Source organism: Fusarium tjaetaba (assembly GCF_013396195.1).
Source record: "Fusarium tjaetaba strain NRRL 66243 chromosome Unknown NRRL66243_c0000370, whole genome shotgun sequence".
NCBI classification, from domain to species: domain Eukaryota; kingdom Fungi; phylum Ascomycota; class Sordariomycetes; order Hypocreales; family Nectriaceae; genus Fusarium; species Fusarium tjaetaba.
This window is the reverse complement of record NW_023501566.1, coordinates 1-25,234: the sequence shown is the minus strand read 5'-3', so window position 1 is coordinate 25,234 and position 25,234 is coordinate 1. Positions and strand designations below refer to the sequence as shown.

Sequence of the window (25,234 nt, the reverse complement as noted above, 5' to 3'; positions counted from 1 at the left end):
ACCAATGTCACCATCTGGATATATCGGCATCTCGAAGCTTGTCCATGTGCTGTTAAGGACTTAAGGTGTCACGCTAGACAGGGCCTCTCCATATTTCTAATTCTCGCGTGCCGATCTGTCCGTTCAGATCCCTGTCCGTAATGACTCGGCTGACGCCACACGCTCACTTGGTGAACTCTGACCCTCCCTCCCTCAGCGGGCGAAGCTTTTTGTCTCTGTTTTTAAATTTTTACCGTGCAGCCCGATAAAAAGCTTGGCGCTCGGTGGCTGCATGCTTATTTGTTTTAACCATCGCATCATAATCCCTTGAACCGCCATGATTGGCTCGACAGGTCTCCCGCTGCCAGATATTGCTCTGTAGCAATCTTGTCGAGACTTTGGTTATTCTGTCGAGTCTGTGCCATTGTGACTCTGACCTTTTGCCAACCCCAATCAGTAATCAGACCATAGCATAGTTAACCCAAGTGTCGCCGATCTACCCGTCCAGCCGACAAGGTTGAGGCAGATAAAGGGGTTGTTAACATGTTACCCTATATCGTCAAATGTGGTGGCTCAGCAAAGAATAAACCAATATTCATGTCCATTCATTCGCTGGCATCGATATTATCACTATGCTGCCTGCCAGCCTGGTATCCTTAACCATGACACCATACATCATAATACGGTGAGAACCCAATCACCAAATGCCCAATCGACTTACTCGTACGTACTACGGCAAACCCTGATGCTAAGCTTAATTGTCACCGAAACCACGAGGTTAAAATTCTGACAGATAAAGGTTCCGTGACCTGTTGATCCAAGGAATGGGCCACAGAAACCCACCAGTTTAAGTGATTAGTGCAACTTGGCAGGCTCAAAGTCATCACACGTTACTCTGCATCGTGACAAGCCTCAAGGAAAGCTACGCTGCAAACCAAGCCATCGCCGCCACGAATGACTTTGACCTCGCTTAGAGCGAACGCCATTTGCTTTGCTTGGTATCTTGAGCCAAAAGTCCGTCCATCTTGGCCCCCGCCAAGGTTCGCCGAGACTCATCTATCGTCAGAGTCTGGACTGGGCGCCATGCATTATTGCACTGGGATAAAACGAGGCACAAAAAAATGAGAAAGTGTTAAACCCGATCCCCTGGCGTATCTTTTTCTTCTTAACTCAAAAACACCGCCAGGATCTTTGGTGAATGTGATATAACGCCGAGAAGCGGCGGCGGGCGTTGGGCGCGTGGTACTGACAGCACTAGGTTTGTTCGGTTTTGGCTAAATAAGGTCGTTCATGGCATGGTACTCCGTACCTTGCCATTTACTCAGACAGGCAGGCAGGCAGGCAGGCAGACAGGACTCTCGGTGTCTTTTAAGCTCAGGCTAGCCCGTAACCAACAAGCAATAGAGGTAAGCATAACCACTGAAATCTGCCCGTCGAGGGGTCCAGACCTTCTGTCAGATGAGGCTGAAAAGGGGGTCACCAACGCGACCTGATTGGACGGGGTATGTTACGATGAGACGAATTACAGCAGTCCAATTATTGCCCTTGATAGGCAAAGGTTGTCTTTTTAGAATGATCAGATGGGTCCCCGTATCGAAGAATAATAAAATAAAAATAAAAATAAAAATAAAGCAAAACAGGTGACATGGTCAAGATGAAGCTATTTGTCACGTATGACGAAATGGTTTGCACGATGATGGGGCGAAAGAAGGAAAATGGAACAAATCCGTGGATCCAAGGAGAGAAAAAGAGGAGACCGAGAGAGAAAAAAGAAGGAGAAGAGTCAGAAAAAATCTACGATGATGGATCACCAGAGAGAGATCAAAGCGTTACCGACCGATACTTAGACCTACGACCTACCTCTATCGTCAGAGGTTCCACTAGCGGATACTGTATTATCTAACGGAATGTGTGCCCATTTCCCGAGCAAGGGGTCTCATGGATAAGTCGGCATCAATCATCCATTTTGCGTGGTTTTGGTTTATTGATGTTTGCAGTTGTCTCAGTTCCATGCCAGTGAAATACGAGAAAAGAAGGGGAGAAAGTCAATACATCAGCAAATGATTCATAGATCACTCACTAATGTACCTGAATTAATATACTTGAAAAAGTCGTTGACTGCCGAAAAAAAAAAAAACCAGAGTTCCTATCAAACAACCCTGTCCCATACCGTGATCCATCTTAAGCTTATTTTCCAACTCTGAAGAGGGGGGTTGCTCAAAGCAGTAAGTGACAAAGACGAGACCCCCGGCCTCTTCAGGTGTCTCGTGTTTCGCAGGCATCGAGCGAGTCGAGTGGAGGACAGGCACTTTTGCGGTAGAGTTGACTAACTCAACTGAACTTAACGTGCCCATGGAATTTTGACATGAGACGTCGAAAAGAGAAAAGATTGCGCGGGACCCGGCAAAACCGGAGATAGTCAATAAAGAGACGCCGCACCAGCGACGCCGTTATAACCGATTTATACGTACAAGGCATTTGGAGAGAACCAGTTTTACGTCTCGAGTTTACGGTGGACATTACATTACAGGTCGGCTTCCAAATCAGGGCTTGCTAATAATGCTTCTGGAAACAAGTTGCTTGCAGCTCCCTCCGTCACTCACTGAATACGACCAACGGTAATAAAGGGCCGAAAGATTCGGTGCTTGGCACGGCCGAGTCCTGTTGTTCCAAGACCCGTTATTTCCTTCTATTTCTCTCTCTGCAGGACGTCAAAGTCCCATCGCTATCAACGGTGATAGGTAAACTTATCGCTATTACACCGAGCGTTGCCGTTTTATCCATCTTCAGTACAGTACAGTTACAGATGGTGAAGCTGCGGAAATAACCCGTCCACTTCTCCTTATTAGACACCTACACCCCCCAATAACGGCTGCGTCGGCACGATCTCTGGGTCGCTGTGCCGCGGGATGATGGCATGCGCCGCAAGATGGACAGATATGCTTATTATCACCAACTGCCAATGTTGGTAAAAGCCCTCTACCTTATTTCCACCGCTAGCCTCCTCATTCGGTGCTATGTACCAGTATGCCCTGCTCCGTGCCGTCAAAGCCGTCCCATGAAACGCGGGTTTGCAAACAAGCGATACGACTGGTGGATGGCACCTCAGCCGTTGGCTCGCTCTCGCTGGATTTCGTGGTGGCGGAGTTTCGGGCTATCAGATTTCTGTTTGGCGCTATCACTGCCTCTGTTGCCGTTTATCCAGATTCCTTCACCAACCCCTGGCTGATTGGGGGCCGTACTTCCGGAGGAGTGCCTTCTAATTGATGGATTGCTCGAATTACGATACGTGGTCTCTTGCAATGCTACGAGCTTGAAACTAATACCAGAAACATGTGGGAACTGCCGTTACAGACATTTGGCGGGGAAATCTATTCACGTATTGCTTGGTGTTGAACTGGACTATGTTAGTCATAGTCACGATGGCTTTAGGGTAGGTAAGTTGTGGTGTACGAGAGGTCGTAACAGAGTAACTCCATCGTTGGTATTGTATATGTGTATCTGGTCGTCCCAAATTGACTGTATCGAAGTCGGTCAGTCCCGCTGTTGGGGTCTACCTGGAGAGTATACCTAAATAATCACGGGGCTTAATATTCGTGCTCCCCTGATGTTGTTCTTGACGAGGAGAGTCTCCTGAGTTGTCTCCATTACCACAAGACTAATGAGGGAAAACATATCTGCTCGTCATAGGCTCGATACAACATTCGCACTTGTACATCCAGGAAGCATGTTATTCACCAGCCAGGTCTTCTGGAACCCAAGTCGAACCTTGCCCCGGAAGGTATCGTGACCGCCATCGAGTTAGGAGTAATGCGTACAACATGCTACACTAGTCATTGCCCGTTATTAACAGAAGCCAAGATTCAGTATGAACCTACAGCATCAGCGGTATCTATGATACTAAATAACTGGATGTAGTCTCTTGGCATAACGAGTCCCTTGAACACCATGCCACGGCACATACAAGACAGCAGCTGTATTAAGATCTGCCAAGGCCACACTAGGAAAGTTCCTCCAGGAATGAAAAGTAAGCTGTCTACAAGCTACGAAGATTACCAGACGTTACAAGCAGGTAAGATTAACGTAGCAGTGGTCACGTCACTCCCGTCAATAGTTCCACGACCACAGACAACCCGAAAGACAACAACGAGATAGTACCTGGTACGCACCAGCATGCTCCATCGCCAGTGTTCGCGATCAAGTTGAGCTCAAGCAGAAGCAACAAAAACCCGTGTGCTTTTTCTAAGTTTTGGCTTATCATATCGTGACCAATCCATCACAGAGTGATACACAGTCCTCTAGATACGACGATATAAACATGAATCAGAGATCTGAAAGACCCCAGCTCCTTGTCTCGATCTCTAGCAGATCCCGCCCTCGTCCTCGTCCTCGCCATCGGAAGATCCAGCGCTCTCCCCGTCGGCCAGGCGCAGTAAACCTAGATCGTGCAAACATTGCATGCACTCATCCGAGTCAACTCAGGAGCTCCTCTTCACCGTATCTGGGCCCACACAGCTGAGATGCCCTGAGAGCCCATCGCTGTGTCACACAGTACTCGCGGTCCATGCATGTTCCCACGGGAAAGAGGAGACGGTGCATATCTCGTGACCGTTTGCCCTGACGGGATACACAAGTGTCGCTTGCTTTGGTGTGCGCAACGTGTCACGGCAAAAAGACATAGTATCAAATTGCTCGCTGAAATGGACGTATCTCTGAAGGCGGAGGGCTATCCAAGGTAGGCAGGCATTAACGAGAATGCCCTGTTAGGCGTGGAAAGACGGTGAAGGCCGTATTTGGGCGGCAGATGCAATGAAAATGAGAGGAGATGTGCAAGTCCGGATCAGCGCTTAGCAGTCGCATCGATGGTAGTGGCGTGGAAAGGGGACGACATCACGGACGTTGGGCACGCCAGTGAGGTAGCTTAGAAGTCGGTCGAAACCAAGTCCGAAGCCACCGTGAGGGGGGCAACCCCAGCGACGCAGGTCGAGATACCAGGCCAGCTCCTTGCCCTTGTCGGAACGCTTGCTGGGAACTTCTAGACCAAGGGCCCGCATGTTCTCCTCAAGTTGAGGCAGACGGTTCTCACGCATAGAGCCGCCAGCCAGTTCACCCAGATGAGGAACCAGGAGGTCAAAACAGTCCACTGTCAGACCCGAAGCCGGAGACGAGGATGACTGGCGCATGTAGAATGCCTTGATATCCCGCGGATACTGTGTTATGAAGATTGGAACGTATGCATCCGTGGCCTCGTCGTAACCTATCTTCTCAGCGAGGTACTTCTCATGTTCCGATTGCAGACCAGAACCCCATGTAGGCTTGTGCTCAAATTGGTCGGCAATAGGCTTGAGAATCTCAAGAGCCTCACTGTATGTGATTCTAGGCCATGTCTTGGTGGTGAGCATACCTCGCCATCGACGATCCAGTTGTTCCTGGTCAACTAGGTCGTTAAATGCCAGGCGCTCGGAAGGTTCCTTCGAGTCAACTCGGTTCTGCTCAAGCTCCTTTGCAGCATTCAGCTCCTTCAACTCACTGGCCATCGAGTTCAGCATGCGCTGTGCTAGGTTCATGACTTCCTCCATATCATCAACGAAGCTCATCTCAGCCTCGAGCATGTAAAACTCGCTGAGATGTCTCGACGTATCACTCTGCTCGGCACGAAATGTTGGGGATAAGGTCCAGACGTTGCCGAGCGCCTGAGCGAGAGCCTCAAGATGGAGCTGAGAAGAGACAGTCAGATACTTGGGATCACGGAAGAACTCGTCAGGAGAAGATGCTTTAACAGCAAATGCTTCTCCAGCACCCTCGCAATCAGAGGAAGTAATGACAGGAGGGTGCGTTTGCTGAAAACGCTCACGGAAGAAGAACTGCGTGAGCATGGCGGTAGCATCTGATCGAAATCGTAGCATTGTTGAGTTCAGGGGCGTTCTTGGCCGCAGATGTGAGATAGTGCGAAGACTTTCAGGGGTCTGATATTTGTTCTGGATCGGATAGGTCTAGATATGTGTAAGAAAAGGCCTGATCTGTGATATACTGATGCTCTTGATGAACGTACCATAGGATCAGAGCCTCCGAGAACCTCCACCTCTGAGACCTTAAGCTCTGGCTGTTCTGAGCTTATTGACGTTTCGCCCTTGCTCGAAGCCTGAGTTGTCCCATTGATGGCAGACTGTTTTCTGCTCTCATCAACCCATGTTCCTTTTAAGCGGACAGCTGCGCCTGGACGCATACTGTGGACAAGTCAGTCCAGTGTCAATATATGTGACTCAAGACCTACATACTCCGTGGCTAGATTCTTGTCCACGACCACCTGAACAGGTCGCATGGACGATCCATCGGTGATGTCGACAAAGCGTACCCCTGAGCTCTTCCGCACTGATCTGACCCATCCGCAAACTTCGACATCAGGCACATGGGCCGATGGGCCCCAAGCTTTAAGCTCAGCCACAGTTTTGATATCCTTCTGACACTCGCCAGGAGGAACCTTGACCGCATACGGCCTTATTTGGGGCCATGGTCTTCCCAATCTTGGCACTCTCGATGCACGAAACGATCTCATTATGAGAGATGACGAGTCAGTTGGTCGTTCTAAGATGCAAGCAGCAGAAGCTAACGCTGGGAAGTGCCTTTCCTCAACACCCAATCATGGAGCCCGAATTTGCTATGTTGGGAACCAGATCCGCCTCAAATCGGAAACATGCGCGTAATGATGTAGAAATGATTACGACTTTTGTCGGTGAGTGAGATGGGCTGAAGTAGTATCGTGGCGTCCAACGCAAGGGATACCAAGTTTCGATGGAAGAATGGTTGGCTGTGGAGAAATTTTGGAAATATCACGGGCTGGTCTAGGGTAACCTAATCGCCTTGCCGTCAGGTACTATCGATTGAATACGAAAGCAGAGCCCGATGAGGATGGCGGGCTCGAAGTTGGGCTCCCGTTCTGGTCAAGCGGCGGGCCCTTAAGAGAGATGTACCGCATCGGATCTCCATTTTGCTGGGACGAGCTGGAGCTGAGATCGGGGGATGTCCTGTAGAGGTGTCGATGTCATGCTGACCAACTCAGAGTGGCTGGCTGCAACAGTCGAGACGCCCTAGATAGGTACTACTTGTAAGAGGCCTTACGTAGGAGGAGGCATCTCTTCTAGGAGCTCTGAAGCTCTAGGTATCAGTGTGTGTGTGGTGGCTCTTGGAAACGGTTTAGGTTAGAGTTGTTTGTTTGTTTGTTTTATGTGGTTTTGATCTTATCGTCTATTACCGGCGGTGCCTTAAGGACTTTACCAGCGAGACGGTTAAGGTAGACTACCTACCTCACGCACGCACCTCACACTCACCAAATTGCTGGGTCGCTAGGCTAACTTAGTCCCTGGTGTGCGTATCGTTGTTCAGGCAGGTGCAGGTGCAGGTGCACGACCCGAGCCAGTCTACCGGGACGCGCTTTCCTTGCTTGAAGCTAATCGAGCTAGAGCTACCTCATTTCGTCACATCGACAAAGCAACTGCCAACTGGGGAAGGCAAAAATAAATTCTCAGCTGGAATGGAAAAAGGAAGGGACAAGGTAATACATGGAAATTTGGGAAGGGATATCAGACAGTGCCCCTTCCTTTCCACATCGGTTTCAGGGATACCTTACTACAGTTTCATCTCCAGTTCAAGACATATTCTCTTCTCTTAAGTTCTCTTCCACCTCAACAACCTCGATTGCAATGAACCATGCATCCACTTTGAGATCTCACTCTCAGGCCACAGTTCATCACCGCCTAGACTGTACATACATACCTAGGTAGGTCATCAGAAAATCCTATCAAACAAACGTCAGTGACCATGTTCTCGTCAATACTCCAATCAGATATTGCGTCCACTCACCCTCTACAACCGCACTTCTCACGAGACACAGCTAGACACCAACCCACCCAATCGAAACAAGCGTGTTTCTCTCGACTAGTTCGAAGCCAAAAAATGCGAACTCACCGATTTCCTCACACCAAAACAAGAGACAGATCCCGACATCATTCGGTCCAAGAAAAAGCAAGCAGCCCACACCGCAACCTCCCGCACTCTAGGTAGCATACAGTAGCATCTTGCCCCGGTACCAACCCTGTCTCAGCCCAGGCATCGTGACTGGGTTTTATGCGGTTTTCCATGTCTCACATCTTGAACCGATCGATTGCGCACTCTGCACAGCTTCCGCCCCAGCCAGCCCCAGCATGTGGGAATCCCTATCGTACAGAACTGGCTGTATGTATGTACGGATCCTGTACATATCTAGGTACAGTATGTAACTGATGAGGCTAGCTGGGATATCCGCCCGCACACGATCAATGAATGCATGAATCGACCTTGTCGATGCCGTCAGTCACTTCTCCGAAACCCATGCCAATCCTAGACTACTACTCCGTACCATCTTCTTCACTTTTCCATTTTCTCGGGCCCCCATAGCTTAGCTGAGCCTCGTCGTCACAAATCACCCCACAATCACAATCACATCCACACTTCACCCTCGTTTCTTGTCTCTTTCTCTCACAAGTTGGTTTTGGTCCGCCGCCCTAGGTATCCGCTTGGACACAAGCTTCCACCAGGCGAGATGAAAGGGTGCCACAGATCTTGATTCGCAACAATGTCCCGGCCAGTTCTGTCTCAGGCTCGCCGATAAAGATCACCCTCCTCTATGGTCCTTGTCGTCAAACAGCCCAACCAGCGTGGTTGCTACCTCCGTCTTGAGATGGCGGCGCCGCCTGTGTCCCCGTGAGATCTTGCAGATGCTCCACGGTTCCCGATATTGGAGGCTCAGTGTAGCCCACCCTGGTTCCGTCAACTTGGATGTTGGTGCCCTTACTGCACTGTACGCCTGTGATGGTGGGCTGCGATCTGGTACGGCACAGATCCCCGGTCGACTACGATACGTGGTTCCCAGTCCCTGAGCCCTCTGATGGGCCCTTTTCTTGTCCCTTCTTATGGCTTGTCTTGATTCGTCTGGCCCTGCATTTGCTTTTTCGAGCTGCCCTGTACCATTTGCAGCTCGTACATCCTAAACTCGTCTGTACAAGACCTATATGCCTGCTAGGTCATGTTGTCAAGCGAAACGTCCCCGTTTTTGGCACCCAAGTCTTGCCGTACCCATAAAGTGATGCTGGTCTGTTTTTCTTCTGCTCATTCTTTGGCTTGTTGCCTCGCCTCAGGCCGAGTCTGTTCTAAACAAGTGGTTCAGATCTTGCACATGTTGGGTCACACAGCCCAGTGCCCATCCCTCCCTCACTCGCTTGTCCCGGAGAAGCCAGTCAACCAGAATATGAGTCCTTGGATCATGTCCGGTGACAGATTCCTCCGCCGTGTTGTTTCTTCAGACTCACGGCCGAGTGTCCATATAAGACCTTCCTACCCTCCATCGTAGTCCTTATTCCCAGCCCTTCAGACCTCATCAACCCACTGCCACTCACTTTCACTGCTCTTCCTCATCAAGCTAGGCATCTCAGACTTAGCACTTATTCTCTCACTATTGGCGTCATTGGTTTGATAGCGCCCTGACTACAAGCTTGTTTAAAGCAGCACAAGTCCGTATTGCTTGCTCACACATCCAACACCTTCATCATGGCTCCTCCAAGATCCAGCCGGGTGCGGCCTTCAGAGGTCGCAGCTGATACCAAGAGGAACTTCATTCCACTTGTCAAAAAGAACTACGGGGAAGTTTTCCCACCATACTCTTACCTCTATAGACAGCCCATCATGCAACTCGCCATCCAGCGTCAGAAGCCTACGACTCGGCCACCCTCCTTCAGAATCGAAGTGGGAGACCCAGTCATGAAGGCATTGACATATGCAGCCATGGACACACAACAAAGCGAGGCTATGGGAGGTCCTCGAGTGCGGATTCCGTTCATATGTGCTGCGAATGAACGGAGGCCCGGAGGTGACTGGGAAACTGGATGCGTCGGATATGAGGAGAAGTTATGCCGCCGAAGTAACCTCTCAGCCACATTGAACACGCCATGGCCGAACTCGCCGGAGCCCAACAACTACCCGATCCCATCACAGGGTGGCATCTTATCTGATGCTGTTGTGGTTTGCCGTGGACCACATGACCGCTACGACAGGCTGGAGAGCTGGTTTGACCTACCCGTCGTGTCGGTACCACCAACCCGATGGCCCAAACTCAAAGACAACGGGCTCAAGTACTCTTTTGCAGAGGAACGTGAGATGACTCGTGATAAGCTTCGCGGAGCTCTTCGTATCTGTCTTTACAACGGATATGACCGTGTTGTCATTGGGGACTTTGGCTTGGGCAATGGCTACCGCAATCCTCCCCAAGAGCTGGCAGAGCTCTGGCGGGATGTATTGCTCTTCGATCCCGACCTTCGAGGACAGTTTGCCTACGTTGTCTTTGTCTTTGAAGACCCCCTACAAAGCACAATGCGCCACATCATGGACGAGATTACCAAGAAGGAGAACAAGGGCAAATCTAGGACTGGATCCTCCAGCTCGTCTGGGTCAAGCAAAAGTCACAGTAGTGCTCCCGCTGATCGTGAAATTTTCGAGCACGTCTTTAGTGCGAGTGAGGTCGACCGAGTTCTGCGACAGCCTGACCCACGATATGGACTTAACATGATTACAACATGATTTAGTTTGTATCAATCTGAGACAGATTCCAGAACACGGCTTGCCAACCCGAGAGCCGTACCAGCGGAAATCTTGAGTCGAGTTTGTCAACAAAGAAAAACTTGTCTCAGGAAGATGAGCCTATGATGACTCTAAGAGTTAGTCATTTTTTGAGGCCGACCGACTTGGCGGGACCCTTGCGAAACGTTTCTTTTTTTTGTTTTATTTCAACTGTACTTTCCCGCATTCTGGCGGTCAACCGAGGAACGACGAAAAGTCAGCGAGCGCATAACGATACCAACCTCGACGATCAATCGTCCAAGGCCAATTATGAGGCAATGCAAGGGACGAGGAATCTATGGAACAGAGACCAGACGAAGTCAGGGTATATGCAGTGTTACAGGAGTCATGTTGGTTCTTTGCTATTGTTGGTTCTGGTCATTTGACAAGGATTTTCTTTTTCTTGGTGTTTGGGGGTTGTGTCTGGCGCCTTATTGATTCCCGATCTACAAGTGGCCCTGTCAGGCTCCTGTATCACGACGAATAAATGATGGTATCGGCGTTGGGTGTGTCACATATATATTTAGCTCAGCTGTTTAGGGAATCTTGTTGCTATCTCATGTCGCACACGGAAACACTGCATGCCCTTTCACAGCCTCGATCTACAGTGCCGCTCGAGGGTTGGATGTGGGATGAACTCGGCCAAGACCCTAGTCAGGCTGAGATGTGAGCACCCTATCGGTCCTCAAGCACTGACTGAGATTCCAAGGCACGGTATCTGGATGCTAGGGTTCATTGGAAGAAACATTCCCTTGCCGAATCCCTTCTGTTTCAACTAAATAGGGTGATTTATATACGCAAGACTATTCGTCTCATATGACCCACCTATCAGCTCTCTTTGAACGTAGTTGAACCCTGGCTTGCACTGTAGTCACTACGTACATGCGGGTACCCCCGAAGCAGCCGGAGGATCGATGCGTAGCGTACTTTTCTAAACGAAACAAATGTCAGGGCTGAGTATTAAGTTTAGACTTGTTCGGACTTGCTTCTCCCAAATTTCCTCGGATGTTCGTGTGAAGGCAGAAACTTGATCTGACGTGGCTCAGAAGATTGGATGACTTTCAAACATACGAGTCAACTTGATAGGTCATATCTAGGTGCCTAATTAATCATGAATCATATGAGGCTGACTACCGACGTCGGGAATATACCAGTATCTTCTGAAGGGGGTAATCGAGGATTCAGCAGTGATCTCAACACGATCATCAAACTACCAATGCAAGATAACGCACCCCCCTGAGTCAAGCCCCCAACAACTCATCGATCAAAGATATATACGTATATCATGAAGCGCTTGAAGTTCAGCCTCGCGTGTAACGACAGGCGAGCATTTAGCCGCGGATGGCCGCAGGGGAAAAGAAGACTACACTCAACTTGGCTTGGACAACTGCAGCAGATGCAGACGCAAATGCACGTCGACGATCATGGGAGTACAGTACTTAAGTTACTAGCGGCAGATCATGTCCCGCAGAGAACCTATCTGATGAATAAGACGAGACATTGGCAAGCAAGGGTTTTGAGTTACATACAACACGTACGTATAGTGATATGCTTCCCCATGGGCTTGTAACATGTTGTCTCCAGCTGTACTCCGTATATATGCATCTCAATCTCTGTGTTCCCTTCTCCACCGCCTCTTCAAATCTTGTATCCAAAACCTTGTCAAATAAACATTGCTTGCTCTCTCGGACTGTTGCACAAATCTCGATTGCCACACCATTACACGACATCAGCATCTCGTTACATCGCAGACACTTTTCCACGAGGCGCAAAGAACGGTGAAGGGGGGATACATACACAGAAAGTTAAGGATAGACTATGATAATAACAAAGAGAGTAAAAACAAGCTGTAAGGTGTGGGAGGGTTTTTGTTTCAGAGGAGTCATGCAGAGGAGAGTCATGCAAAGAGGCGAGATGCAGTAACACAAAAATCTGACTGACCGCCTGAAAAAGAGATTGGCGAGGTGACAACAGAGTGACTTTTCCTGCAAGGGAGAAACACATACAGCCAGCCTTGCTCTGTTGTCTTTGCAAGATCAAAGACAAGCATGAAGACAATGTTGCGGTGTAAACTGTATACTTGAGTGTCTTCCATGTTACGGATGGACACATGTATCGTGCAACAACAGACAGGAAGGACAGTGTCCGTGACAAGACTGAGATGGACTCGACGATAATGTGTCGGTGTGTTCGTGCTACCCGCTACCTGTTAACCAAATCATCATCTGTCCTCTCATCCCGTCTCCCCCACCAAAGTCTTTTGCTTGTTTCTGTTACATTACTCCATAAGATAAACGACCGCTGTTATCAAGATCCGATTCTATTAAGTTGCTGGACTTTTTCAACTACCAATAGGCTGGTCTCAAACCTGCAAAGTTTGACAAGCTTGCCGCCGTGTGCTCCTCGCCCTCCTTCTTACGTTGCCCGCTCAGCTACAATGCGTGTTAGACCTTTCTGTTGACAAGTCATGATTAGATGAAACTTACCTCCAACTGAACACCCTTGTGAATGTGTACCAGCCAATCCACGTAACTCTGAGCCTCGTTGTTACGATCTTCCACGAGCATACGGGCAAAGTCAAACTCGGCGCCGTCAATGCCTTGTCGAGCGAGCTGGATAGTGAGACCCTTTGAACCACGCATCGTTCGGAGGAACTCGATAATGTTGCGGACTTGAGCGTTGAGGTGAGTCTCGAGCAGTGGTAGAGCTGATGTGTAGGGGTCAAGACTCTTGAGGGAGTCCTTGTCTTCACCAAACAGATCAGAAATGAGGTTAGGAGAAGTCTGTGAGTGGAACCAAAGGAGGCACTGTTGGCCATTGTCAACCAGATACACGCCACCAGGCTCAACTCGTGAGAACGATGTGCGGATCGCAGGGGGCATCTTGAGATGGCCTGTCTCGGGGTCGGCGAAGCCCTCTTCGGGTGCGAGGTTGTGGATAGGAATCATTCGGGGGTACAGATACAGGCTCAGCTCGAGAGCACCCATAGAACGAAGCATCCGCATCTCGTGAACTCTGCGGTCTGAGTTCTCGACACCTCCCTTGAGTGCTCGGCACTTGAGGAGACCAAGAAGGTACATGCAGTACTCCTTTAATCGCTCAGGCATAACAAGCTGTCCTGGAGGATGCTGCTGAGCGGCATGCTTTCGATAGCAGGCAAGAACGTCGATAGCCTTCTCACTTAGCCAGTGACGGATATCCTTGAGGTTACTTGATGTAGTCGCCAACTTCGTGCTGGCTTCCTTGGCCAGCATACCAATGACAGCGTCCTGATCAACAAACTTGAGGCACTCACGAATACCCTGTTCACGCGCACCCGATTCCTTAGAGGTTTCTGTAACGCTAGCAATAACATTTGAACATCGCACGCGTCGTTCGCCTGAAGCCGTCGTATAAAGAAGGGCAGACTGGAAGTGAGCATCAAGCTTGGGGTCCAGCTTGCCATCGTAACTAAAGCTGACACCCATTGCCTTATCAGCATCAATAACACCAATTTCCAAGTCGGCACCAAAGGTGTGTTGGATAAAGTTGCCATGGTAGCCCGAGACTTGTAGGCCGTTAGAGCATCGGACCTTCATAAGAGCTTGGAAACCAGTCTCTCTGGTCACGGCGTGTGAGATCTCGAGTGATAACTTTCGGCTATCCCTCGCAGCGATGAAGTTAGGGTAGTAAAAGGTCTCTCCGCCAGTGGTTGAGGAAACATGACCTAGAGGAAAATTAGCTTAGCATGAGTTTATGACACTTTGAAGGACTGGGCCTACCAATAGTCGCAATATCAAGATAACCACCAGAAGGAGCAGCAAGGAAGAAATCAGCACCGACACCGGAAGCAGCCATCTTCTCGGCAACCTTCTTCCAGGCCGGGTGCTCAGTTGTGTAGAGCTTCTTGTCGATTTCACCTCCAGGGTGATTTCCATTGTCACGCATGAAGAGACGACCAGGGCCCCATGTTGGCAGCGCAGAGCATGATGCCACAACCTTACCTCCCGTCGCCTCGAGGGCGGCAAGTGCTGAGTTCAGGGCGGCGAGAAGGGCGGGCTCGGGATTTTTGATGGTGGAGAACATATCCGGAAGCCTAGTAAGCAGAGATGTGATCACATCCTTGGATTCATATGGGTCGACAAAGAGTCCCTCGCTCAGGGGCACAAAGGGGTCCTCAAGGTCAGGCATGATCATCATCTGCGCTTGATCCAGGGCAGGCTGTAGACAGTTAGTAAAAGCGACAGTATAAGTATCATCTTTAACTCACGTTGACATTGTAGAAGTGAATGTCCTTGTCGTACGTGACGAATCCAACCTTGGCGCCTTCTGGTATCCTACGTTTCGGCTCTCCATTCTCATCCAACTCTTGATCTTCACCACCGTATAGAGCAACACGGATACCCTCGCAGAAAGCCTCGACATAACCCTTGTTGTAGGATTCTTGGGTTACATCGATAAGGAATAACCATCGCAATCCCACGGGCTCCCTGGTCCAGTACTCTTTAGGCACCACAAACTCTACAGTTCCTTGGTGAAGCTCGGGTCGAGTGTCGCGATCAACTCGGACACCTTGTGGGTTGGTCGCAGAGAAATATTCGGGAGGAGTATCGTTGGGATATGCGCAGAGGTTGCAGACAAATTTGTTTCCACCTGAACGGAACATCATAAAGGGGTTCATATAAGCTCGGCATCGTCTGCATCGTGGGGGCCCTGCTTCACCAAAGTCGAGGACAGGAATTTCGGCTTCTCCAGCCTGCAGAGGAGCTAGCGGCTGCAGCAAGAGACCCAGGGAAAGGCCGGTAGCCTGCAGAGCGTCCTGAGTAGTGGGGATGTTGTTGAGTGTGAGTCGAGTGTACTTCGGTGACGAGTTGCCCTGGTCGTAGGCAACAAAGGAAACGGTCGAGGGAGGAGGAACATGTCGTTCGAAGGTGGGATAGACGTTCTTGAGGTAGTACTGCTGGATGGCATCTCGCGAGGCCGGTACGCTGGGCATGTCGTCAGGTGACACTCCCTTGGGTCCGCTGGTAGACACTGAGGCTGTACCGAGGCCCTCGCCGACACCGGGTGTTCCAGCAACAGGACCAGGACCAAATGCCGGGTTAACTGGCGTACTAAACTGGCTCTGACTTTGCATCTGAGGGGTTCCCTGGGGGCTGCCAAATTGACCTCCAAACCCGGGACCGCCAGGGACGCTGTCTAGGAACTGTGTAGCCGAGGTTCCCTGGGGAGGCATGCCATTGAAGGCTTGCGAGGAACCGGTAGGTTCAACGGTATGGTATGCATGACGATCCTTCTTCTTCCTTCTCGCTGTGCCATGTCCATCTCCCAAGTTCATTCCACCAAGCTGAGCAGCCAGTGTAGCATCTTGTGGTGGAGGAGCTTGACCTGGAGGAGCCTGAGCCTGAGGAGGTGCATAACCGTATCCAGGAGCTGGTGCGGGAGAGCCAGTCATAGAAGGAGGCGCTTGCTGGCCTCCAAGATATTGGGGTGCTCCATATGGTGATGCTTGTTGTTGGTAAGGTGAGGGAGCGATTGGCGGTTGGAACTGTTGCGCAGAGGGTTGAGATGTTCGGTTAGGATCATTGGGGTCGATAACCTCGCCGTGTCCAAGAGCGTGGTACTGAGCGTAGTCGGCCATTGCGACGTTGAGGCTCGAGAAGCGAAAGGGACGAAAGTATCGAGGACGAGTATCGATCTATCGGATGAGCGTGTGCCCAGTAAAGGAGACGTGGGGCAATGAAATGTACCGTCCGTAAGGTAGGATGATGGAAGGCGGTAGCTAAAGCTTGAATAACATGAGACAAGAGAATTCGACAAGGAAATTATATGCAGAAAATCACGAACATGGTCTCCCAAGTCCGCACCCAAGCTGAAGATCTTCTTTTTTCTTCACCGAAGATTTCAGGAGCAGAATCGAGATGCTATCGTTGATGATAGGTGTCCTGCCTGCCTCGCTGGCCTTTTCTGGTGCACCTTCCGGTTGGACATTCTGGGCGATCGTGTTCCGTGTCCCACCTTACTCTGATTGGTAAGGCTTGGAGTATAAATTAGAAAATACACTGTACAGGCGGACGGTGATCTATAAGATGGGTCATGTGATGCTTCAACATAGCAATTGACAAGTGTAAGTAATGATGCGCATAACCAACGATATGATGCCATAGGTCTCGCTCAACAGCTGCGTAAACGATTTTTTGTATGAATATATCCATTAACAGAGACTTCCAGAATAATATGAAAAGTAGCAAAGTTGCTTACCATGCTCAACTTGGGAGGGAACCCGGCCTATGTGTTAATGCTAACCTACACCTATGAAGTCGTTGGCTTTTGGCTTTTGTGTAACTGCACCGTTTTCTTGTAAGCTCGTGGGAGAACTTGAGAGTACTCCGTCTTTCTATTTTGTTTCAGGTACCTCTGCTTGCTGTTTTACTATATTTGTTGTCGTTAGAAGTTGTACTGGCTGTCGTAGTGACGGAGGTAATATTGTCATATTGATTCACTATAAGCTCTGTCGTCGGAAAACAAGATAAAGACCATTGCAGAATGGAGGTAACCCTTCACCAAAAACTCAACCGAAGCAAACACCGACTCTCGAAAAAAAAAATAGGCCCATAAATGAATCAATAGTGTTACTGTTTGGAGACAAGCCCAAGCCATGCCATGAGAAGCCCGCGATCGGGTGGGGTGTATAATCACGTCCTGATCACTGACATAGCGGCGAGCAAAAATAGTGTAGACTACAGATCTCAAATCAAGGTCGATAAACCGCATATCAAGATAGCCAGATGTTTGTAAAGTTGGCGTATGTTTTATATGATTTAGTGCCCAGACGATAAGGCTGTTGAGTTGGGCGCAAGCTCTCATGATGCCACGTCCTGCCCCTCACTTGACGTAACGCGTCAATTGCGACGATGAGGCCTGAGGTAAATCCTCAAGTGGCTGGTAATACTGTTACGACGAGGTTGCGAGATTTTGACCTTCTCCCTCCCTAAGTGTTGTAAATAAGTCGAAGACCAATTAATAATGACGAAGAATTGCAACCGCCCCAAGTCAGATCTGTCTCACCCGCTTGGCTGAGTATGAATAATATACATACATTGAGTAGTTTACCATAAGTGTAGGGAAATCTAATATAAAAAAGTAAAATTCATCAAATGGAAGAAAATAACGAAGCGGAGATCGAAAATAGCACCTAAATGAGAGATCTTGAGATGTGTGAATGCGAACCGTAGAATATTCTCCATTATGTGTTGCTTCTTTGACGCCTCCGACCGTGTAAGTCGTGATGCAACATCTTCGCCCTCTCAAGAGCCGATGGTGATATTTTATTCAACGAAAAAAAGTGAAAATGTACTCAAGTTGCATCTGCATACTTTCCGACGACTAAATGATGCAAAATTGGCTTGTGGTGTGGTGTGTGGTGGTTTAACGATTAGACAGTGGTGGGATGCGGATAGCTTCAGAAACGACACGCGATGTTGAGAAATGGACTTGGGAGTGACCTTGAGCGATATGGATCATATAGTTATGGAATCGAGCCGGAACAACGTAGAAATTACACTATCGTGGTCGCTGTTTCTTACAAACGCACTAAAAAGCTTCACAGGAGCAGATTCATTACTGTAAGAGTCGTAAATCGGAATGCGACAACGAGCATGGCTCATTCAATCGCCGCTCAACGGTTCTCGAGCGCGAAGGAAGCCTCATATATCAGTCGCAGCAAGTCAGCGAATCTTCCACCTAATTTGGAACGCAAAAGATTGCCCGAGACTCGCAAGAAGACAAAGGAATCGAGTCATTCATCTCTTGGACAATGGCCGTCGAAGAAGCGAGAGAATCGAGGGAAATGGATGCTCGGGGGCATGAGTTGCGCTCGCATTTTGCCAGACTCTAGATCACACAGAGGTACACCTCACCCGAGGTGATGTCTGGGCTGGCCAATCAGAAAAATGGTCACTTGCCCAGGATTATTTTGGCATTTTTGGGTGCCCCATTTTCTCAAGTGCCATATCTTGGAGGGTCCAGGCTTGGCATCTCTCTAACTTTGATGAGCTTGGGTGTGGCTGGACCCAAATAGTGCAAGAGATTGTGAGTTATGCAGTGAGCTTCGGCCAATCCAGAAGCGCGATAAGAAAGTTCACGTGTTCTATGAAGATCCCGTCGCTCTTGTGCGCTGTTTTGTGCAATGGCATGCCAGCGGGTGCTAAGTGTGCATACGCATTTTTAGTGTGGCGCTTTAAAATGCCCCTCCTCCCAATCGGGGCAAGTGGGCCCATGGCAGGTGAGCAAGACGGGAGAGTTGCAAAGATGTAAGTAAGAAGAGAGCAGCGCAGGCGCCTTGGGGAGGAGAGTGATTGCGCTCTGCCCCCGCCGAATATATAAACATGACCCGTCCCCTCCACGCGCCCGACCAAGATAGTTCTACTCGTCGTTTGCTCTCCAGTCCCTTAAACGTCTTCCAAAGCCTTCAATCTCCAAAACGTCTTTGTCGCGTCTCATTTATCGTCTCAACTACACGTCTTTATTCAAGTCATCTCAACCCACATAATCCACCACAATGCCTCCCAAAGCCGCTGCCGCCGCTCCCAAGAAGTCTGGCCATGCCAGCTATCAGGTGAGTTCATTCAGTCTCGAGATATTTCTTCTCGATTGGTAGCTAACATTTTAATCTCAGGACATGATCACTGATGCCATTGTCAACGTATGTGAATTCTGAAAGCTCCCCATTCATGTCGCGTCCACCATCGCGCACTCAGTCTTCGGTCGCGGATGAGGCTATCGCCACGCGGCCTACCGACCATTTTACCTCGCTCATTCTCTTTCATTCGGTTTCACTCACTAACGTGTTTTCTTTGCATCCAACAGCTCAAGGACCGAAAGGGCTCTAGGTAAGCTTCACTTTTCATTTATCCTCGTCGCGCAACACATTCACGTTGTCGCCTTTCCCTTCCCTCTTTTCCCACCAGTTGCTGACTCGCCACGCAGCCGTCAATCATTGAAGAAGTATGTCAAGGCCAACAACACTCTCAATGTTACCGACAACATGTTCGACTCTCTCTTCAACAAGGCCTTGAAGGCCGGTGTCGACAAGGGTGTCTTTGAGCAGCCCAAGGGTCCTTCCGGTGGTACCAAGCTCGCCAAGAAGCAGCCTGAGGCTAAGAAGCCCGCTGCTCCTAAGAAGCCTGCCGCCGAGAAGAAGGAGGCCGCGGAGAAGCCTGCCGTCAAGAAGACCGCTGCTAAGAAGACCACCGCCCCCAAGAAGGCTGCTACCGAGAAGAAGGCTGCTGCCCCCAAGAAGGCCGCCGCTGAGAAGAAGACTACCGAGAAGAAGGCTGAAAAGATCGAGAAGGCTGAGAAGCCTGCTACTGCCAAGAAGTCCGCTGCTTCCAAGAAGTCTCCTGCTCCCAAGAAGGTACGTGCTGACTTAGCTGCTCTTGGACCACATCCTCTAACATTCTACCCAGGCCGACAAGGCTGAGAAGCCCGAGACCGCTCTCACAAAGACAAAGACAGGTCGCGTCACCAAGACCCCCAAGACAGCAGCCCCAAAGAAGACTACTGCACCTAAGAAGGCAGCACCCAAGAAGGCCGCTGCTAAGGCGTAAATGACGCTGAGCAGTATTGAACTTTAATTAATGACGGCCACGGCGTTAAAGGATCTGTTCACGGCAAGGGTACGGAAAGTACGGCTACTGGTATTTTGATGGTTTGGTTCGGAGCGCGGGATTATCGGCTGTTTGTTTACACGTGCACGCGGAGACTCGCGTCTGTATGATTCTACCCTCAGTCATCTCATTATGTTGGAGGTGGTACACTAGAAGTGAGGGTCATTTCTATGCGATTTTGTCCCCTGTATTATCTTATATAACATGACAGAGTCTTCTTACGGTGTGTCATGGTCTGAAACAATGCTGGAGGGGACGGTCGGCGTGTTTTTGGAGAGGGCAAAAGTCTCGGTTGTGGGTGAGGAAGGGGGGTTGGTTGCTTGCAATTATACATACCACTGTCGCTGTTTTGAGTTATTCTATTTGAACTACGCAATGAACAATTTTCAAAATTCCTCTTGATTATATGATAATTAATGATTTTCGGATATCCTGTGAGGTATGAGCGAGCGCGTCACCCAAACGCGCTGTCTTAGGGCTTGTTGACGTGGGTTGAGGTGAAGCGTGTCTCGACTCAGGCTTTGCCAGGGGGGGTTCACGTGGGTCGCCAACAAGTTCTGACTGACGAACGAAACAACAGACTACGTGGAGGAAAAAGGTGGTCTTGAGCGTCTAACTCTTTGGATGGGTATGAAATGAGCGCGATCTAAGACGATAGTTGCCTGTTGGTGGTCTGAAAATGTAGAGCATTTACGCGTCAGCGTTGTTCTGCGTGTAAGTGAGTCTCGGTATCCGTAAAGTATATTCGTATTCGCAGTTACTTTCTTAAGCGCGAGTACACATTCCTAGCCTTACTCGCCACAATAGAATTATTGCTTCGAGACAAGAGCTTTCTAGTCTTTCATCATCGTTGCCATCCCGCCTTGGCTGAGGTGTTGGCACTCGCCGCCATATCATGGTTGAGTGTGTCGCTGACCTTCTGGTGAGGAATTGTAGTCGAGAAAAGTGGAACCATGAAACTTTTGTGTTGACACCCGTGGTGTCTCTTTAAAAGGACAACTCACCTCTCAAGTCTACTAGCTCATGCTGAAGATGTGAGTAGGAGAATACTTAGGAATACTCAGAACAGTCTCGTAAAGAGTGCCTCTCACGGATAACACGATAACTTATTTGACGGCTATACGGCCAAGATATAGAGTTCACAGTACTCTTCGCACATACCTAGTCAGCAAGACACACACACACACATTGGATCTCAGCGTCTATTTCGAAACCGTATGTATTGTCCGGGGCGTGAGATGAGACATTTCAGCTCCAGATCGACCTGTCGTCACAACTCACGTGCCTCAGGTCCCCAACGTGTAGCTTAACCAAACGCTCGTACCTGTACTTCCTTGCAGCACAGATTACCGAGCGAAGAGCTATGACAGTACGTATCCTGCTTGTATGTAGGGACCACCTCACAATGCCCAACGTCAGCGGTATTTCTGCCCCTCGTAAGCTCCCGGCTGGCCCGTGCTTCTTCATGCCCGTCAATGATCATCGCCTGTTCGTTCTGTTTCGTTCTCTTGAGTTGACTGACTCTGTTCGTTGCCTCTCTCCCCTGTCCTATCCTGTCCTGTCCAGCCTAAGATAGGCTTCTGTTTCGTGCCACGGACCGTTCATCCCCCTGAAAGTGACTCGATTCTGTGCTGGGTCCAGGCACCGTTAGCGATAAGATATTGGCCCTGGGGCCTGAAGGCGCTGACGACTTCAGCCCACTTTGGACACCTCTTGAGTGGCATCGCCAGATTTCTTTTCCTTTCCCCAGTGACTCAAGACCTCGTTTGGTACAAGCAACACTTCAGGCTGCGTGTGCCTTAGCAATCTTGCTGCGACGTCCCCCTCCAGCTCCTGACCGATCGTTCCGGGGGCCACTTGCTGCGCTGTGTTACGCCTGAACCTCATTTCCTCACAAGGCTACTCCGTACCTACCTACCCATCTACAGTACCTTACCTTGCCTACAAGACCTGTGCTTCGTTAACCTCAAAAATCCACTATCGTCTTGTTCTGCCTCGTTTCCGTCTCATCTGCGCTGCGCTGTTATCATCACTTCCATTGCCGCCTAATCTCCTCCACTCGGTTTTCCTGTCTTGGCCGCCAACCCAAGCTCTTGCCCGGCTGTGCCGAAGATGGCGGGCAGTCTCTGTTTGCATGCGCCTTGACCTATTATCGCATCAGAATCACCTTTCCATCTCCCCCGTGACGCAGACGATAAGCTCGAACTATAGCAGAACGAGACGAAGCACGCCTAAAAAGATCACCTGAGCTGATTGCGCAGAGAATCTAGTCACTATGGCATCGTCTAATCCGTTTCGCAAGAGTGCCGCCATTACGGTAGACTCAGCTTCTTTTCCCAACTCAACATCCTCCGCTGCTTCTCGATTCCCTGCTCTCGATCAAATTGAAACAGCACCTACTCCTCCGCCTCCGACTAGCTTCCAGCAAGTTGGCTCTTCAAAAATTGACTCGAAATCTAAGATTACGAAAAAAGTCCGCGTACTATCACCCCCGCCGCTGTCTCCCGACTCTCCCGAGTGGGCATTTGCGGCACCTTCTATAGCGCAACAGACTGCGAACCAACAAAATGAGGACGATCCGTTCGATGCGACGTCTACCGACGATAGCGACCGCGAAATGGTAGCTGCGGCTGCCCGTGGCTATGCTCCGAATGGCGGTCAGGGCATAGGAAACCCATTCAGCAAGACATTACGCAGTGTTGATTCTCCCGTCGCAGAACAAAAGCTTGAGCATGAGCGCAAAGAAGAAGGCCATGCGCTCAAAGCTGCCAATACAGCCAGAAGGTCTCTGGACGTCAATTCTTTCAAACGATTACTGATGACGGGTAATACGGAGTCGGACAAGTCTTCGCCGCCGAAAATCCGACAGTCAATGCCGCCACCAGCCAAGAACGCAAAAGACCGACCGTCTGTTTTCCGAAGAATCTCATATGATGATTCCAAAGATATATCGGCCCCCGAGAATGCACTCCAAGAAGCATCTCTCATATCTGAAGAAGCTTCGGATACACCGGAAGATGATATTGACCAAGAGAACGTTTCTGACTCAAGCGCTTCTGCTCAACTGAGCTCAAAGAACAGCAAGAGACCGCCGCCGCCACCTAGCTCGCGACATGGCAAGTCCATCAAGCTGGATCTGGTTGGTCATGCATCTCGAGAACCTCTTGCGACACTGTCATCAGATATGAACAAACCGCTTCCGCCAGCGCCGGTGCGAAGAAGTATGGAAGAAGGAGGCGACTCGCCGTTTGACCGTGAAGCAGCTGGTAAAGTACCAGAGGCCGAAGGTGATGTGGGATTAGCATCGCCAGAACCATCAGGCGGCAGCCGAAAAGCGGTTCCTGCACCACCACCTCGACGAGGTCACGCGAGAGGAGAGAGCAAGGTCTATGCGTCTGGTCTAGGCTTGACACAGCAGCAATTTGTGCACAATGAAGAGAACTTGTCACGGTCATCGTCTATGAGATTCCGACCTGAGCACAACCGACGTGACTCACATGCAGCAGCACCTCCACCACCGCCACCAAGATCTCATCACACCTCGAGACAGTCGACGCAGATACCATTGGGGGTGGCCTCAAGCCTCACGGATCTGAGCCAATCGTCATCATCTCCGGCTCCATCCCTGGATGTCGATATGAGCACCACCTCTACGCCATCACAGCTGCGTCAATCTTCCACAGTCGAGTTAACACCTCCGAGAGATACGCAATCAGGAACACATCAGCCCGTGACGACAACAAAATCCTGGGCTCCACCTCCACCACCTGCGCGAAACACATCTGTCCGACGACCTGCGAGTATCAGAAGTGTTGAAAGCACTAGTCGGCGGATCTCATTTGAAGCAAAACCTCATAATCAGATGGCACCCCCTCCACCACCTCGAAGGCAACGAGGCAGCAGCCGTGGCAGCGTCGATGGACCTCGGAGGACGAGTCTTGATGGTGTAGGGAAGGCTGGATCGAGTCAAGTGGCCGAGGAGGAGCCTGACAGTGTCGCAGCGACAGTCGGCTCGGGTCCCACATCTCCGCAATCGGCAAACGAGCCAGGGAAGAGTGTTGACATCTTGGCTGACCTGGACGCCCTACAACGAGAGGTGGACGCCCTGCGGGGGAAACTGGGATGACGAGGTGCACGCATACATACGACGGAGATGCATGCATGAAAGTGAATGGAAGCATGTTGGAATGTGTTGATGGTTGTACAAAAGAGGAGCGTGGCGACATGCAGTTGAAGCTTTAGTCTTACTGGAGTGGGAGCTGAGGACGAAGGAACGAAAGAAAGAAGGAAAGACAGAACATAATATGTATGGGTGTGACATTATGCGGGCGTTTTGATGGACAGGACTCTGGCACGATAGAGTTGTGTGGTTGGTCTTTGTTCTACTTTATCTGTATGGGAAAAGGTGTTGTAGATGAATATCATGATGTCAAGCATGGCGAGTTGATTGAGTTGTCAGAGACAGAAGTTAGCATAATGGAAGTGATGTTTGACGATCATGATGAGAATTGAGGATTGTATGCACTCTGTCGTGCTCTTGGATGACCGTATTGGTGTAGTGCTCGCCTCTACTCAGCCACCAGGACACATACAGGACAGTATGTGTACAGCACAACACACACACACACACACTACCGATGGACTTAGATATGAGTCGTCAGGGAGACCCTTGTCATGAGCTAGCAGTTTAGCAGTTTGGCGTCAGAACCCCGAAGGATCCGTGACAGTTGAAACATATGACCATGAAAAGTGTAATTGTTGCTAGTGGGTGAGCACGAGAGTATAACGATATTATTGATTGTGAGTATTTAAGAACTCTAATTAAACTCTTACTACTTGTCTATCCTATTCTGTTCCTTTCCATGTACATGTATTTTGTCGTCTGCTCACTCCGTCATGTCGTATTGGGCGACATGATCAACGTGGTGAGAGGGGGGATGGGGGGGGGGCCTCTCTGTGGC

The 25,234-nt window shown here is 49.9% G+C and overlaps 5 protein-coding genes across 5 annotated transcripts; 3 read left to right on the top strand and 2 right to left on the bottom strand.

Annotated features, from left to right (window-relative positions):
• Positions 1-4,826: 4,826 nt before the first annotated feature.
• FTJAE_12946 (asparaginyl-tRNA synthetase) lies at positions 4,827-6,535 on the bottom strand (the record flags this gene model as incomplete). The annotated part of the gene is made up of 3 exons (XM_037346038.1): positions 4,827-5,972; positions 6,032-6,206; positions 6,258-6,535. The coding sequence occupies 3 exons, from the start codon at positions 6,533-6,535 to the stop codon at positions 4,827-4,829; spliced, it is 1,599 nt and encodes a 532-aa protein (XP_037200027.1).
• A 3,026-nt stretch (positions 6,536-9,561) lies between these two features.
• On the top strand, positions 9,562-10,587 carry FTJAE_12945 (uncharacterized protein; the record flags this gene model as incomplete). Its single annotated transcript, XM_037346037.1, has 1 exon — positions 9,562-10,587. The coding sequence occupies one exon, from the start codon at positions 9,562-9,564 to the stop codon at positions 10,585-10,587; it is 1,026 nt and encodes a 341-aa protein (XP_037200026.1).
• A 2,384-nt stretch (positions 10,588-12,971) lies between these two features.
• FTJAE_12944 (COPII coated vesicle component SEC24) lies at positions 12,972-16,246 on the bottom strand (the record flags this gene model as incomplete). The annotated part of the gene is made up of 4 exons (XM_037346036.1): positions 12,972-13,058; positions 13,113-14,332; positions 14,388-14,826; positions 14,876-16,246. The coding sequence occupies 4 exons, from the start codon at positions 16,244-16,246 to the stop codon at positions 12,972-12,974; spliced, it is 3,117 nt and encodes a 1,038-aa protein (XP_037200025.1).
• Positions 16,247-19,165: 2,919 nt separating this feature from the next.
• FTJAE_12943 (histone H1 5) lies at positions 19,166-20,213 on the top strand (the record flags this gene model as incomplete). Its single annotated transcript, XM_037346035.1, has 5 exons — positions 19,166-19,222; positions 19,283-19,309; positions 19,474-19,496; positions 19,594-20,020; positions 20,073-20,213. The coding sequence occupies 5 exons, from the start codon at positions 19,166-19,168 to the stop codon at positions 20,211-20,213; spliced, it is 675 nt and encodes a 224-aa protein (XP_037200024.1).
• Positions 20,214-22,548: 2,335 nt separating this feature from the next.
• On the top strand, positions 22,549-24,399 carry FTJAE_12942 (uncharacterized protein; the record flags this gene model as incomplete). Its single annotated transcript, XM_037346034.1, has 1 exon — positions 22,549-24,399. One exon carries the CDS (start codon positions 22,549-22,551, stop codon positions 24,397-24,399), a length of 1,851 nt encoding a protein of 616 aa, XP_037200023.1.
• Between the last annotated feature and the right edge of the window lie 835 nt (positions 24,400-25,234).